Consider the following 13160-nt stretch of genomic DNA (forward strand, 5'->3'; position numbering starts at 1 on the left):
ATATATATATATATATATATATATATATATATATATATATATATATATATATATATATATATATATATAAGTTATATGAGTTGAAAATACAAAGCGCAACAGTTAATAAAGTACATTTTATTACATTTATATTACTAAAAATATTAAATACTACATTAAAAAATGAAATTAAATGAATTTAATCAAGTGGGGAAAGAAACAGATAAACATAAAACAAAAATAACTAATATACAATAAATAAATTAATCAAATAGTTTTAAAACTTCTGAGAGACATCTATATTCAAACTAAAATATAAAATTCACTTAAGTAGGAAAAAATTGATAAATATAAATAAAACTAAAATAAAATATAACCAAAAACATAAAATAAAAATACTAAATTTTAAATTATTATTATATTTTTTATTTTAGAATTAAAAAAGTGAAAAAACAGATACAGAAAACAAAAATAAAGAAAAAAGGTAAAGTTTTTAAAAAGGACATTACATATTAAAAAATACATTAAAATAAAAAGAGACATCTATATTTCTAATTTATATTTTTAGTATAAAATTGAATAATAGCTCATTCATTAAGTGGAAAAAATAGGTAAATATAATTAAAACTTTAAATTATAAAACTACATAAAGTAAAAAAAAAAAACAGATAAAGTATAACAAATGTTTACGCAAAAAATATAAAAAAAATACTAAAAAGCTTTTTGAATAAGGAAATGAAAATAATTCAAGTAGAAAAAACAGATAAAGTATAGGATTAATGTCATGCAAACATATCAAATAAAAATACTAAAATACTATTTTTAAAAAGGAAATTAAAATAATTTATTCAAGTAAAAAAACTGGAAAAGCATAGACTTTTAAGCAAAAATACAAAATAAAATGACTAAAATACTATTATTAAAAGTAAAAGGGTTTTTATAAATAAACATAACTTCATCTCATCCTAGATCTCTGAGAGACATCTATATTTGTAAGGTATAATTTTAATATAATATTGACTAGAAAATAGATAAATATAAATTAAACTAATGATTTGGAAAAAATAGATACATATTAATAAAACAAAAATAAAGTATGACTTATATTAAAAATATAAATTAACTAATAGAAATAAAAATATTTATTTTTCATGCTCAAAAGATAAAAATAAAATAAAATAAAATTACTCCTCTAATAATTATTCTATAAATGATTATATTATAAACTATTATATTAATTTAATGCAAATATATATTTAAAAAATACTATATTCTAAAAAGGAAATTAAACAAAATACTAAACTAATAAAGCATAACATTATTTTTTATGCTAAAACCAAAATAAAAAAGACATAATACTATTATTAAAAGAAAATTAGGACATAGTTACATATGTAATCTTCAATAAATAAAAGACTAATAGCGCATTAATATGCGCATTAAAGTCCATTTATCATAAATGGTTCAGTAAAACTGAAATATAAATAATTACAATAACAAGTGGAAAAAATGTTAAAAGTATAACAAATGTATTATTTTTATATAAACGAAATTTTTTATAATAAAACTACTATTTAAAAAGAAAATTAATAGTATTTCAAATCTGAAAAAGATAAAAAGAACATTCTGCTAAAAGAAATGAGCCTCATAGATCAGCTTAGTGCACTGACCTGCGTCGATCGCGCTGCCCCCTGCAGGCGGCCTGTAGCGTGACGGCGGCGCGGCGCTGATGCAGAAAGCTGCGTCTGTGTGTGTGGCTCCTCCAGACGGCCTGAATGATTCGAGCGGCTCTGTGTCGCGTCTGCAGGACTCTCCTCCAGCCCGTCTGGATGATGAGCGCCGCTCTCCTCCGCCGCAGGTACAGCCGTCTCTCCCTGAAGCCTCTCCAAGCCGTCTGCAGACGAAGTGCCGCCCCCTGCTGGAGCTCTGCGTCACCCGCGTCCCACCGACTCAGACAGTCTCGCCACCAGCGCTGAAACACACACAACAATGCTTACTTAAGCAATAAGGTACGAGAGGCCGTGCTGTATCATGAATAAATCACGGCTGAAGGGCGTTGTTAGGCACGACGCGAAGCGGAGTGCCTGCAACCCCTTCAGCCGTGATTTATTCATGATACAACACGGCCTCAAGTACCTTATTGCTTTTATAAAACGGTTACCACACAATAAAAATATTAAAATCAAAAATATATATTAATTTATATATATTAAGTTGTACGTTTTCATAAAGTAAAATCATTAACTGCCTTCCGCTGTAAAAAGTAGTCCCTAACTGCTGCAGCTGTGTTTACGTTGCTAAGGGTGGTTGCTAAGGGGGTTCAATGATACACAAAACCGTTGAGTGAAGCGGTCATAGCAGTGCCGTATCATGAATACGACACAGCTGCTGACCAATCAGAATTGAGGAATGGAACTAACCGTTTTATAATGTGCACTACACACTGCATACTGCAGACTACTCAATATAATAGTGTTTTTGGATAATGGTCTGGCTGATTCAGAGACACTCAAGCTCCCATTTACTATTTTATTATGCATTTATTTTTTAATTTGTATTTGTGTTATGTATCTATTACCGTGTTTTGATTTCATTTTATTGCTCAGTATTTTATTTTACTGCTTTAATGTATGTTTTAAATTTCTATTTTGTTTTATTATATGTGACCTTGGAGCACAAAACCAGTCTTAAGTCGCTGGGGTATGTTTGTAGCAATAGCCAAAAATACATTGCATGGGTCAAAATTATTGATTTTTCTTTTATGCCAAAAATCATTAGGAAATTAAGTAAAGATCATGTTCCATGAAGATTTTTTGTAAAATTCCTACTGTAAATATATCAAAATGTAATTTTTGATTAGTAATATGCATTGCTAAGAACTTAATTTGAACAACTTTAAAGGTGATTTTCTCAGTATTTTGATTTTTTTGCACCCTCAGATTCCAGATTTTCAAATAGATGTATCTCAGCCAAATATTGTCCAACCCTAACAAACCATACATCAATAGAAAGCTTATTTATTGAGCTTTCATATGACGTATACATCTCAGTTTTGTAAAATTGAACCTTATGACTGGTTTTGTGGTCCAGGGTCACATATTATATAACTTTATTTTACTGCTTTAGTATATATTTAAAATGAGTATTTTTGTTATGTATATTTTGCTCTAATTATTTTTTACTGACCTATTTTGACTGATTATTTTATTTTGATCTAATTTTATATTATTTCCCTGTATGTTATTTCACTGCTTTTTATATGTATTTAATTTGTATTAGTGTTATAATGTGTCATTCGGTTCTGATTTTATTATTTTTATTTTATTTTACTGCTTTATTGTGTGTTTAAAATATGATTAATATTTGTATTTTTGTTATGTGTTGTTTGGTTCTAATTTTGTTATTGCCGGTATAAAATTGTTATAATTGTATGTTTTTAATTTTGTATTATTTTGTTCCAATTTTATTTTATTTCCCTGTATTTTATTGAATTTGTCTTATGGCGTGTCACTTTGTTCTGATTTTATTTTACGATTACATTTTTTTATTTTACTGCTTTATTGTATGTTTTTAATTTTGTATTTGTGTTATTTGCTCTAATTTTATTTTACTGACTGATTTATTGTATGTTTTTAATTTTGTTATTTCATGTATTTTTGTACAAAAAATTTTCTTCTATTTTTATTTCCCTGTATTTTATTTTACTGCATTTGTGTCATGTTTTACTGTGTTTTGATTTGATTTTATTGCTCAGTATTTTATTTTACTGCTTTGTGTTTAAAATTTGTTTTTTAAAACATTATTATAATAACTGTTATTATGCATTATTTTGCTCTATTTTACTTTATTTTCCTATTATATAAATTAAAAATCTAGTAAATAATATAACTAAAATAATAATAACAAAATAATATATATACACCTTTATGAAATTATTTTAAAAATTACGTGCTTAAAATATATACCATATGAATTTAATTTAGAAAATATTTAGAAATATATTTATTATATTTTTACATTTCTATAATAAGAAAATGTTCGTTTTTAAAATATATGATTAAGTACACTAATGTTTAAATTTTTTTCAAATTTTCTAAAATATCTTTTCAATATTTAGATGCATTTAAAAAGATAAACAATTTAAAAATACATACATTTTATTGTATATAATGGGATATGAATATTTCTTAAATGTATTACTTAAAATAAATACATTAATAAATTAACAAAATAATAAAAACAAATAAAAATTTTAAAAGATAACATCTTTTTGAAATGTATGCAATAATTTTTACAGTTATATAAAGCATAGCATATAAATTAAATTATTTAAAAGTCATTACAAATGTATTTACTAGATTTTTACATTTATATAATATAAAAGTTTACCTCTTTGAAATATATTTCTTAAAAAATAATTATTTTAAAACTTAAATTGTGGCATGATTAATTACACTAATGCTTAAACAAAATATACATTTTCTAAAATAACTTAAATATTTAGAAGCATTTGAAAATATATAATACATTTAAAAATAAATAATGTTTTGTATAAATGGTAGATGATTAACTACACTATGTTTTAAAAAGAGTATGAATTTTCGAAAATTAGATGCATTTAAAACATAAAAACAATATTTAGAAGCATTTAAAAAATACATTTTATTGTATACAATGGTATATGATTATTAAATCTACATACTTTTTAAAATACATTTTTTAAATACAGGAAATAAATTAAAACTAAGTATAATAATGTAGTTAATATATTTTAATAACATCTAAATAATTTAATTCATATACAATAATTGCTAATAAAATCATTTCTGCATACATTTCAAAAGATCTTTTTAAATATTTTAGATTTTTTTTTTAATTTATGCATTGTAAATTTTATATTATTTTTAAATTATTTTTTTACTTATTTTTAAAAAAGTATATACTTTTTTAAATAATGTTTGCATACATTTAAAAAAGATGTACATATTTTTAAAAATACTTTTACCCCCCTCTATGTAGTTGTATTATTTAAAATAAAATATTTATTTTAAAAAGTATATAATTTAAATATACTTCACTCTTTAAATTCACATGAAATGAATCTGCTGTTGTGAGTGTACCTGTATGAGTCGAGCGGCTCGTCTCTGTCCGCAGAAGCGTCTCCTCTCCTGCTGCGTCCTGAAGCTCCTCTGCAGACAGACGATCCTCCTCAGGACCTCCTGATGGAGCTGCTCCTGTAGCCACTGCCGCAGACGCTCACGCAGGAACACCTGAGACACACACAGCGCTCAGCATCACGGGACACACTCGTATGTGTGTGTGTGTGTGTGTGTGTGTGTGTGTGTGTGTGTGTGTGAGCTGACGTTACCGTGCTTCTGCCCACTTGATGTCCGTTGGGCTCGAGGTCGACGCTCTGCAGGAAATGCCTGATTCCCGTCTGAGTGGCGTTAAAGCCCGCGGGTAACAGCACACGGAAATGATGGCCAAAATCCTGAAGACACACACAAGACCAGATCCTTTTCAATCTTTCTGGATTCTTTTCCATTTGAATTTTTATGTTTTAATGGATAAATTAATTGTTAGTGATCAAAAAGCATGTCTATCTAATTTGAATTAAAAACTAAGAATTTTTAATTAATTTTAATTATTAATTAAAAAAACTAATTCTGGAAATAAATGTTTGTAAATACGCTTTACCACCCCAAATAATTAATCAAATAAATTCATTTAAAAAGCATGTCTATCTAATTTAAATTAAAAACTAAGATTTTTCCCCCCACAATTCAGGTTTTTTTTTTTTTTCCACGATAATCTTCAAAGTATAAAATTTTTTTTGGGGGGGGGGGGAATTCTGTTTTTTCAATTTTCATTTTTTTCAATTATTAATTAAAAAAAACTAATTCTGGAAATCAATGTTTGTAAATACGCTTTACCACCCCAAATGATTAATCAAATAAATTCATTTAAAAAGCATGTCTATCTAATTAAAATTAAAAACTAAGATTTTTTTCCCCACAATTCAGCTTCTTTTTCATTATAACTAACAAAGCGTTTAATTTCTTTATTTTTCTGGATTCAGTTTTTTCAATGTAAATTTTTTTTCCTAATCCCGCTTTATTTTCCCCCCGCAAATTCTATTTCACTTTTTTTTCAAATAATTAATAAAATAAATTCATTTAAAAAGCATGTCTAGCTAATTTAAATAAAAAAACCTTTTCATGATAATTTCCAAAGTATTAAATTTTATTTGTGTTTGTTTTTTTCCAGATTCCATGTTAATGGTTAAATAAAAAATTAAATAAATAAAAGCACATAAAAATTAATTACTATTACAGTACTCAAATTAAATTTAGAAATTAAATTAATAAAAATAATGTCTCTAAATCCGCTTTATTTGTCCCCAAATAATAATTAATTTAATTAATTTAAAAAGCATGTCTAACTAATTTAAATGTGAGTGTTTGTATGTAAACTTTTTAATGATAATTTCCCAAGTATTTAATTTTACTCTCTTTGTTTTTTGGATTCAGTTTTTTCCAATTAAAATTTTTACTGGATTCCCTTTTTTTCCTATTAATTTATTTGTTGTTGTTTTTTTTTTCAAATTCCATTTTAATGGTTAAATAATTTTTTTTAAATTTAAGAGCACATAAAAATTAATTAATTACTTTTCAATTAATAAAATTTAATTTAGAAATTAAATTAATACAAATAAATAAATGTTTCTAAATCCTTTTTATTTTTTCCAAATTCCATTACATTTTTTTTTTCAAATAAACAATTTATTTAATTAATTTAAAAAGCATGTCTAACTAATTTAAATGAAAATCAATTTTTTTTTTTTTTCAAAGTATTCAATTTTTTTTCCATTCCTTGTTTTATTTATTTATTTTTTGGTTTCTGTTTTTTTTTTCTTTTTTTCATTTTAATCCATTTCTGGATTCATTTTTTTCCTGTTTACTTATTATTATTATTTTTTTTTCCCAGATTCCATTTTTATGGGTAAATTAAGTAAAAAAATAAAATTTAAAAGCACGTCAAAATGTATAAATTAATTTTAAATCAATAAAAATAAACTCCTTAAACCAGTTTTATTATTTTTCTAATTCAGCTTTATTTTTTCCAAAATTCCATTTTATTTTATTTTTCCAAATAATTACAAAAAAATAAACCCCTTGAATCAGTTTTATTATTTTCTTGCTAATTAATTTTTTTCTAGATTCTGTTTGTAATGGTTACATTACATTTGAGCAATTTTAGTAATCAAACATCATGTCAAATTAATTGAAATCATAAAACATATGATTGAACAACAATTTATTAAAAGTTGAACAAAATTTAATTATGGCGGCCCTTTAAAATATATATATTTTTTTTTCTGATTGACTTTTTTGAATGGTTGAATTAAATTTTAGTGATCAAAAGCATTTCTTTAAGCTTTTTTAACCCATTAAAATCATGAATCTTTCACTATTTAATTTTTAAATGACAATTTTTACAATAAAGGGGCCCTATAAATGTTTATCTACATTTTTCAGAATTTTATATTTGACATTTATATTTAAATATTTTATAAAAATACTGTACAACTAGGGATGTCCCGATCCGATATTGATATCGGAAATAGGTCCGATATCAGCCCAAAAAAACTCTATCGGATTATATCGGACTGCGTTAAAAATCTCCGATATAAGATGTCCGTTCCGCTCTAAACTCCGTTACAGCTATTCTATCCAGCAGCGTCCAGAGCCAGCGTGCAAAGCCCACGTGATCACAACACTGCTTGCTAGCGAAGTAGCAAAGAAAAAGAGCGATGTCGGCCGTGTGGCAGTATTTTTCATTAAAGTCCGAAAAAGACAGTGTGGCTCAGTGCAACACTTGTCATGCACAAGTTTCCCGTGGTGGAACAGAACCGGGAAAGTTTAATACTGTACGTCCAACCTCATTGCGCATTTGAAGCAGCATCACAAAACTCTGCACTGAGTCTCCGCGCGCAGCCGTCTTGCCAGTCAAGAGGTGTCGCTCTCCGAATGCGAGATTCTTATATATTAATGTTTCCTATATGAGGCTCTTTTTACAACTAGAAGGTTAATATTGTTTTTAACTTGCGACAAAACAACGAATTAGCCGTGCATTTATATGGAAATATGCTTTAGGAGCTATCCATCTTCACTCCCCTCAGTATTACGTCGCATTCGGAGATCGATACCTCTTGACTGGAGAGACGGCCGCTCGCGGAGACTCAAACAGTGAAAGTGAGTTGTTCAAAAACGTTCTTTTTAGTAAACTCTGTGAACACAAACAATGTTCTCAATGCTGGAGTTCATGTGTAGAGACCCAGACAATACTTCGAGCAAAGTTTCATGGTGTGTCAAGTCTTCTCAGTGTTGTAAAAATATGGATTTTGATGCGCTAAAAACTTGCCCCTAGTTCTCCCATTCACCGGCCACTGACCACAAAACGAAATCACAGTCAATCTCAAAAACGGCTTGTTTTTCGTAATTATGCTTTTAGATATAAGTTTGTCTCGTTTACAGTAAAAACAAAAACAGCCCAGGTTGCATTTTGACAATAGTTATCCTTTAAAGAAACAATCCTCTGGCAACTTCAAGCAACCAACGCTGCCTGAAACCCTCGCAAAGCGTGACAATAATAACAATAATGATCAATTATTTTTGAGGAGCATAGGAGCAGACTCACTGCTCAGCATGCAGAAATGCTTATCTTCTTTAAAATAAAATCTCCACATCATGCTCGGACTGCAGAAAGTTGAGTTGGAGGAGTAGGAAGTGTAGTCATCCTTTTAGTTAGGTATTTGTTTTCTGCCCTGTATTAGAGTTATATTTATTTTGTTTGCACTATTTTTGTGGATAGCAAATGCAACGATCTCATTCTTTCGGGCAGTGTGTGTAAAATTGAAACTTTGGACACTCAACCTTTAGCAGTTGGTCAATTAACAATATTTTTTTTTCTTATGTTCCTGCTCTCAGCTGTTCCTACCATTTGCTGACGGTAAAAAATAAATAACTGAAGTGACCTTTAATTAGTATTTTGCACTTTAAAAAATATATTTTTGTTTATTCAATTAAGATATTTTTCAGGGTCTTAATATTTATTCTTTAATTCTTTTTTTATATATTCTTATGTAAAAGGTTCACATTTGTGCAACCAATAGTTAATAAATTGGTAGTTTTTTTCCATACTTACTGTTGCTGACTTTTGTTCTCAGTTTGATCTAGCCGTTCATACATTCCACACAAAAAAATAGGTAAAAGTATTCATGATTTGTGCTGATTATTGTATCGGATTTGTATCGGTATCGGTTAGTACTGAAGGCTGCAATATCGGTATCGTATCGGAAGTTAAAACGTTGTATCGGGACATCCCTATGTACAACATCATTTTTTTTTCTTTCAAAAATGTACAGGCCTACTGTTGATTTATTTAACTTCAATTTCTGTGCTATACTATAATTTCCATGGCTGGATTGTGTGTTTTGTGGGAATGACTGAGGGGTGTTTCGTCACCTGGAAGCTGTATTTGACGCTGTATCCGGAGCGCCGTATCCTGACGGTCTCCAGCATGCCGGTGTAGCGTAACTGTCTCAACACCAGCGCGTCGTTGAAACGCAGGGGAAGCTACAGAAGGAAGACGTAAATCAAACCACGCATCTACATCCAGTGACGCAGTAACAGAAACTTGACTCATATTGTACCTTTTCCGCATTGGAGCGGATGCATTTCACAAAGTACGGCTCTGACTGTCCCAGAGTCTCCATCAGCTTATTCAGAGACACCTGCAGCAAACACACAAAACACAGGATTTCAGCTCCCTATGATATTCAGTTTTTTAAAAATGTACATTTTGTATATTTTATGCAGTAAAATAATAATAATAATAATAATAAGTTAAACATACAATTATTGTATTCATTTTAAAATAATCAAACAAATAATAAATTTACATTGCATACATTTTAAGAGATTGTTTATTTTCTAAAATATTTTTAATTGTATTTTTCATATATGAAAAAAGTGTAATTTTAAATTTTTTTTTTCCAATGCATACATTTTTTGTCAATTATTGTTCGCATTTCAAAAGAATGCATATAGATTTTAGTTTATATATTTAAAAAATGTATATCATTTTTAAAACAAGCATTGCATACATTAAGAGATTGCATATTTTCTAAAATAATATTTACTTTCACAGATAAAAAAATGTGTAATTTTAAAATGATTTATATTTTACCGATGCATACATTTAAACACTTAATGTTTGCATTTCAAAAGTAGAAATATATATTTTCAATAATGAATTTCTATTTCTTTTTATTTTACACATTTTTTAATTATGTTTTTAAAATTATTGTCCAATTAAATGTATAGTATGTTTTAAAGAGAGATTTATTTTTTTAAATAATATGTATTTTGTACATATTTAAAGTTTGTTATTTTTTAAAATAATTTTTTTTATTTATCTTTTTTTTTTTAATAATTCTTGTAGATATCTCAAATGAATGCATTTTTTAAATACAGATTTTAAAAATCTATACTCTGTATGTTTCATACATTGTATAAAATATTTTTCAAGTAGTTTATATATTTTTAAAATGTATATAATTTTTAAAACAAGCATTGCAAACATTAAAAATTTAAAATATTTTCTAAGATAATAAAATTTTTTAAAATTGAATTTTTTAATTAAAAAAATTATTACTCTAAAATAATTTATACGTTGCCAATGCATGCATTTTTGAAAAAAAATATTGTTTGCATTTCAAGAGTGTATATATATTTTTAAATAATGAATTTGTATATTTTTTACATTATATACATATTTTTAATTTTATATTTATAGATGAAAGTTTTTTTAAATAAATAAGTGTGTGTGTGTGTGTATATATATATATATATATATATATGTGTATATGTGTATATGTGTGTGTGTGTGTGTGTGTGTGTGTGTGTGTGTGTGTGTGTGTTTGTGTGTGTTTATACATTTTACAAAATGTTTATTTTTATATATACATAAAATAAAAGAATGAAAGAATGTATATTTTTTAATAATAAATTTTTCTATATTATTTCATATTTTAATTACATATTTTTATATTTATAGATGTATACATGTTTGTTTAAATAGTTACAAAATGTTTTTAATTATATATTTAACTGTATCGCATTTTTAAACAATTATTGTATATATTTTAAGCAATTTTCCCAAAATTCTGTTTTCTGATTGACTTATTTTTCTGTTTTAATGGTTCAATGAAATTTTAGTAATCAAAAAGCATCGATATTTCTATATTTCTAAAATATAAATATTTTTAATATTTCACACGTTAAACGTTTATATTTTTATAGAGCTGATATATTTTTCCTGACTGTCTTGTTCAGACACACTTTCATCACAAACAAAAGCTAGTCTTTCAGCTCTCTGACATCTGAGTCCATCTCCAGCTCATATTGTTCTCACGTTGAACTGTGCGCTGATGCTGGGCGGTTTCTTCTTCTTGTGCAGATGCAGCAGTGATTTAGTGATGCGGTCGTGGAGCGTCAGGCAGCTCAGATACTTCAGCGACTTCACATCCAGCAGGTGCTGCGGATTCAAATGCATGTGTGTTATTGACAGAAGATGCATACAAAAACTTAAAATCAATTGATAGCGGGACATTCACCTTTGGGAGGCTGGGCTTGGCCTTGTAGTTTTTGTTTCTCCTTCAGAAACAGAGACAGAATTAGTACGAGTCAAAATCAGAGCAAATGTTGAATTGTGCGGCTAGAGATCAGACTCACATCAGGATGCCCTGCGCTCGCTCCAGCAGCTTATTATTCACCGAGTTCACGAAGATCCCTTCCTCCTCATGAGACGAGAACGAGGAGACGCGCTCACACCTCCTGAAACAGATGGGAAACATGCATTCACTTACAAAAACAACACATCAAACCGCCGCTGTATAGAAAACACAAGAGTATATTCAACAAACATATAAATTAATAATTTGTTTTTGATAAATACTAAACAAATACATTTCTATTTATTGTAATTACTAATTATATTATTATTGATTATTATAACATTAATAATCAGACATTTATGTATTTTTACATTTTATAAAAATCAACACAGTTGTGCATTACAGTCACTTTACCCTATTTTGTGTTAAAACTATGGTAAACTAGCCTTAAGCCTGATATAAACTTGCAATTGCGAGAAAATAAGTCAGTATTGTGAAATTAAAATTAATTCGTAAAATTAATAAGTTATTTTATAGTATTTAAATTATTTTAAAGCATTTTAGAATTTTTTTTTAAATAATTAATTTAATTATTTAAATTATTATACTTTATAATAATTTTAACAAATCATTTAAAAATTACTTTAGAATGAATGAATGAATATTTTATTTTTGCTAAATACTAAATACTAACTATAAATATAAATATATTGTTTTTTTAATCTATGGTAAACTTTGGTAAATGAACCGAACCCTGATAGAAACTCTTAATTGCGAGAAAGTCAGTATTGTGAGATTAAAAAAAGACGCAATTACTTTTTATTTTTTTATTCAGTGGCGGAAACAGGCTTCCATAGTTATTTGTTCAACTGCTATAATAGCATTAATTTTTAAAATTAACAATTATTTTATAGTATTTCAATTATTAGAAAGCATTTTATAATTTAAAAACATTTAAAAATAATTTTGTTATTTTAAAATGTATAATAATTTAATAATTGTAACAAATAATTTAAAAAATATTTTTTGTTTTTGATAAATACTAAACATAAATATATTTCTATTTATTGTAATTAAATTACTAATTATATTATTATTAATTATTATAACATTAATAATCATTGAACATTTATACTAACCTAAACCTAACCCTGATATAAACTCGCAAATTAGAGAAAACAAGTCAGTATTATGAAATTACAATCTCTCAATTATTAAAATTAATATACATTTTTTTATAGTATTTTAAATTAAAGTATTTTATAACTATTTTTTAAATAATTTTATTATTTAAAAAATTATTATAATTCATAATAATTGTAACAAATCATTTTTAATCATTTAAAAATGAATAAATGAATATTTAGTTTTTGATAAATATTAAATGTAAATATATTTATATTAATTGTAAATAAAATACTAATTATATTATTATTATTAA

At 26.4% G+C, this 13160-nt stretch overlaps 1 protein-coding gene across 1 annotated transcript in view; it reads right to left on the reverse strand.

Moving 5' to 3' along the window:
- Positions 1 to 1636: 1636 nt before the first annotated feature.
- LOC141301033 (unconventional myosin-IXAb-like) overlaps positions 1637 to 13160 on the reverse strand; it is a gene marked incomplete at its 5' end in the record, with an annotated part of 76441 nt that continues 64917 nt past the window's right edge. Inside the window, 8 exons of the mRNA XM_073831286.1 lie at positions 1637 to 1951; positions 5100 to 5249; positions 5348 to 5470; positions 9507 to 9617; positions 9695 to 9775; positions 11458 to 11580; positions 11660 to 11699; positions 11778 to 11906. Coding sequence (XP_073687387.1) covers positions 1637 to 1951; positions 5100 to 5249; positions 5348 to 5470; positions 9507 to 9617; positions 9695 to 9775; positions 11458 to 11580; positions 11660 to 11699; positions 11778 to 11906 — 1072 coding nt within the window. The remainder of the gene's footprint in view (positions 1952 to 5099; positions 5250 to 5347; positions 5471 to 9506; positions 9618 to 9694; positions 9776 to 11457; positions 11581 to 11659; positions 11700 to 11777; positions 11907 to 13160) is intronic.

This window comes from Garra rufa, chromosome 25, assembly GCF_049309525.1.
Source record: "Garra rufa chromosome 25, GarRuf1.0, whole genome shotgun sequence".
NCBI classification, from domain to species: domain Eukaryota; kingdom Metazoa; phylum Chordata; class Actinopteri; order Cypriniformes; family Cyprinidae; genus Garra; species Garra rufa.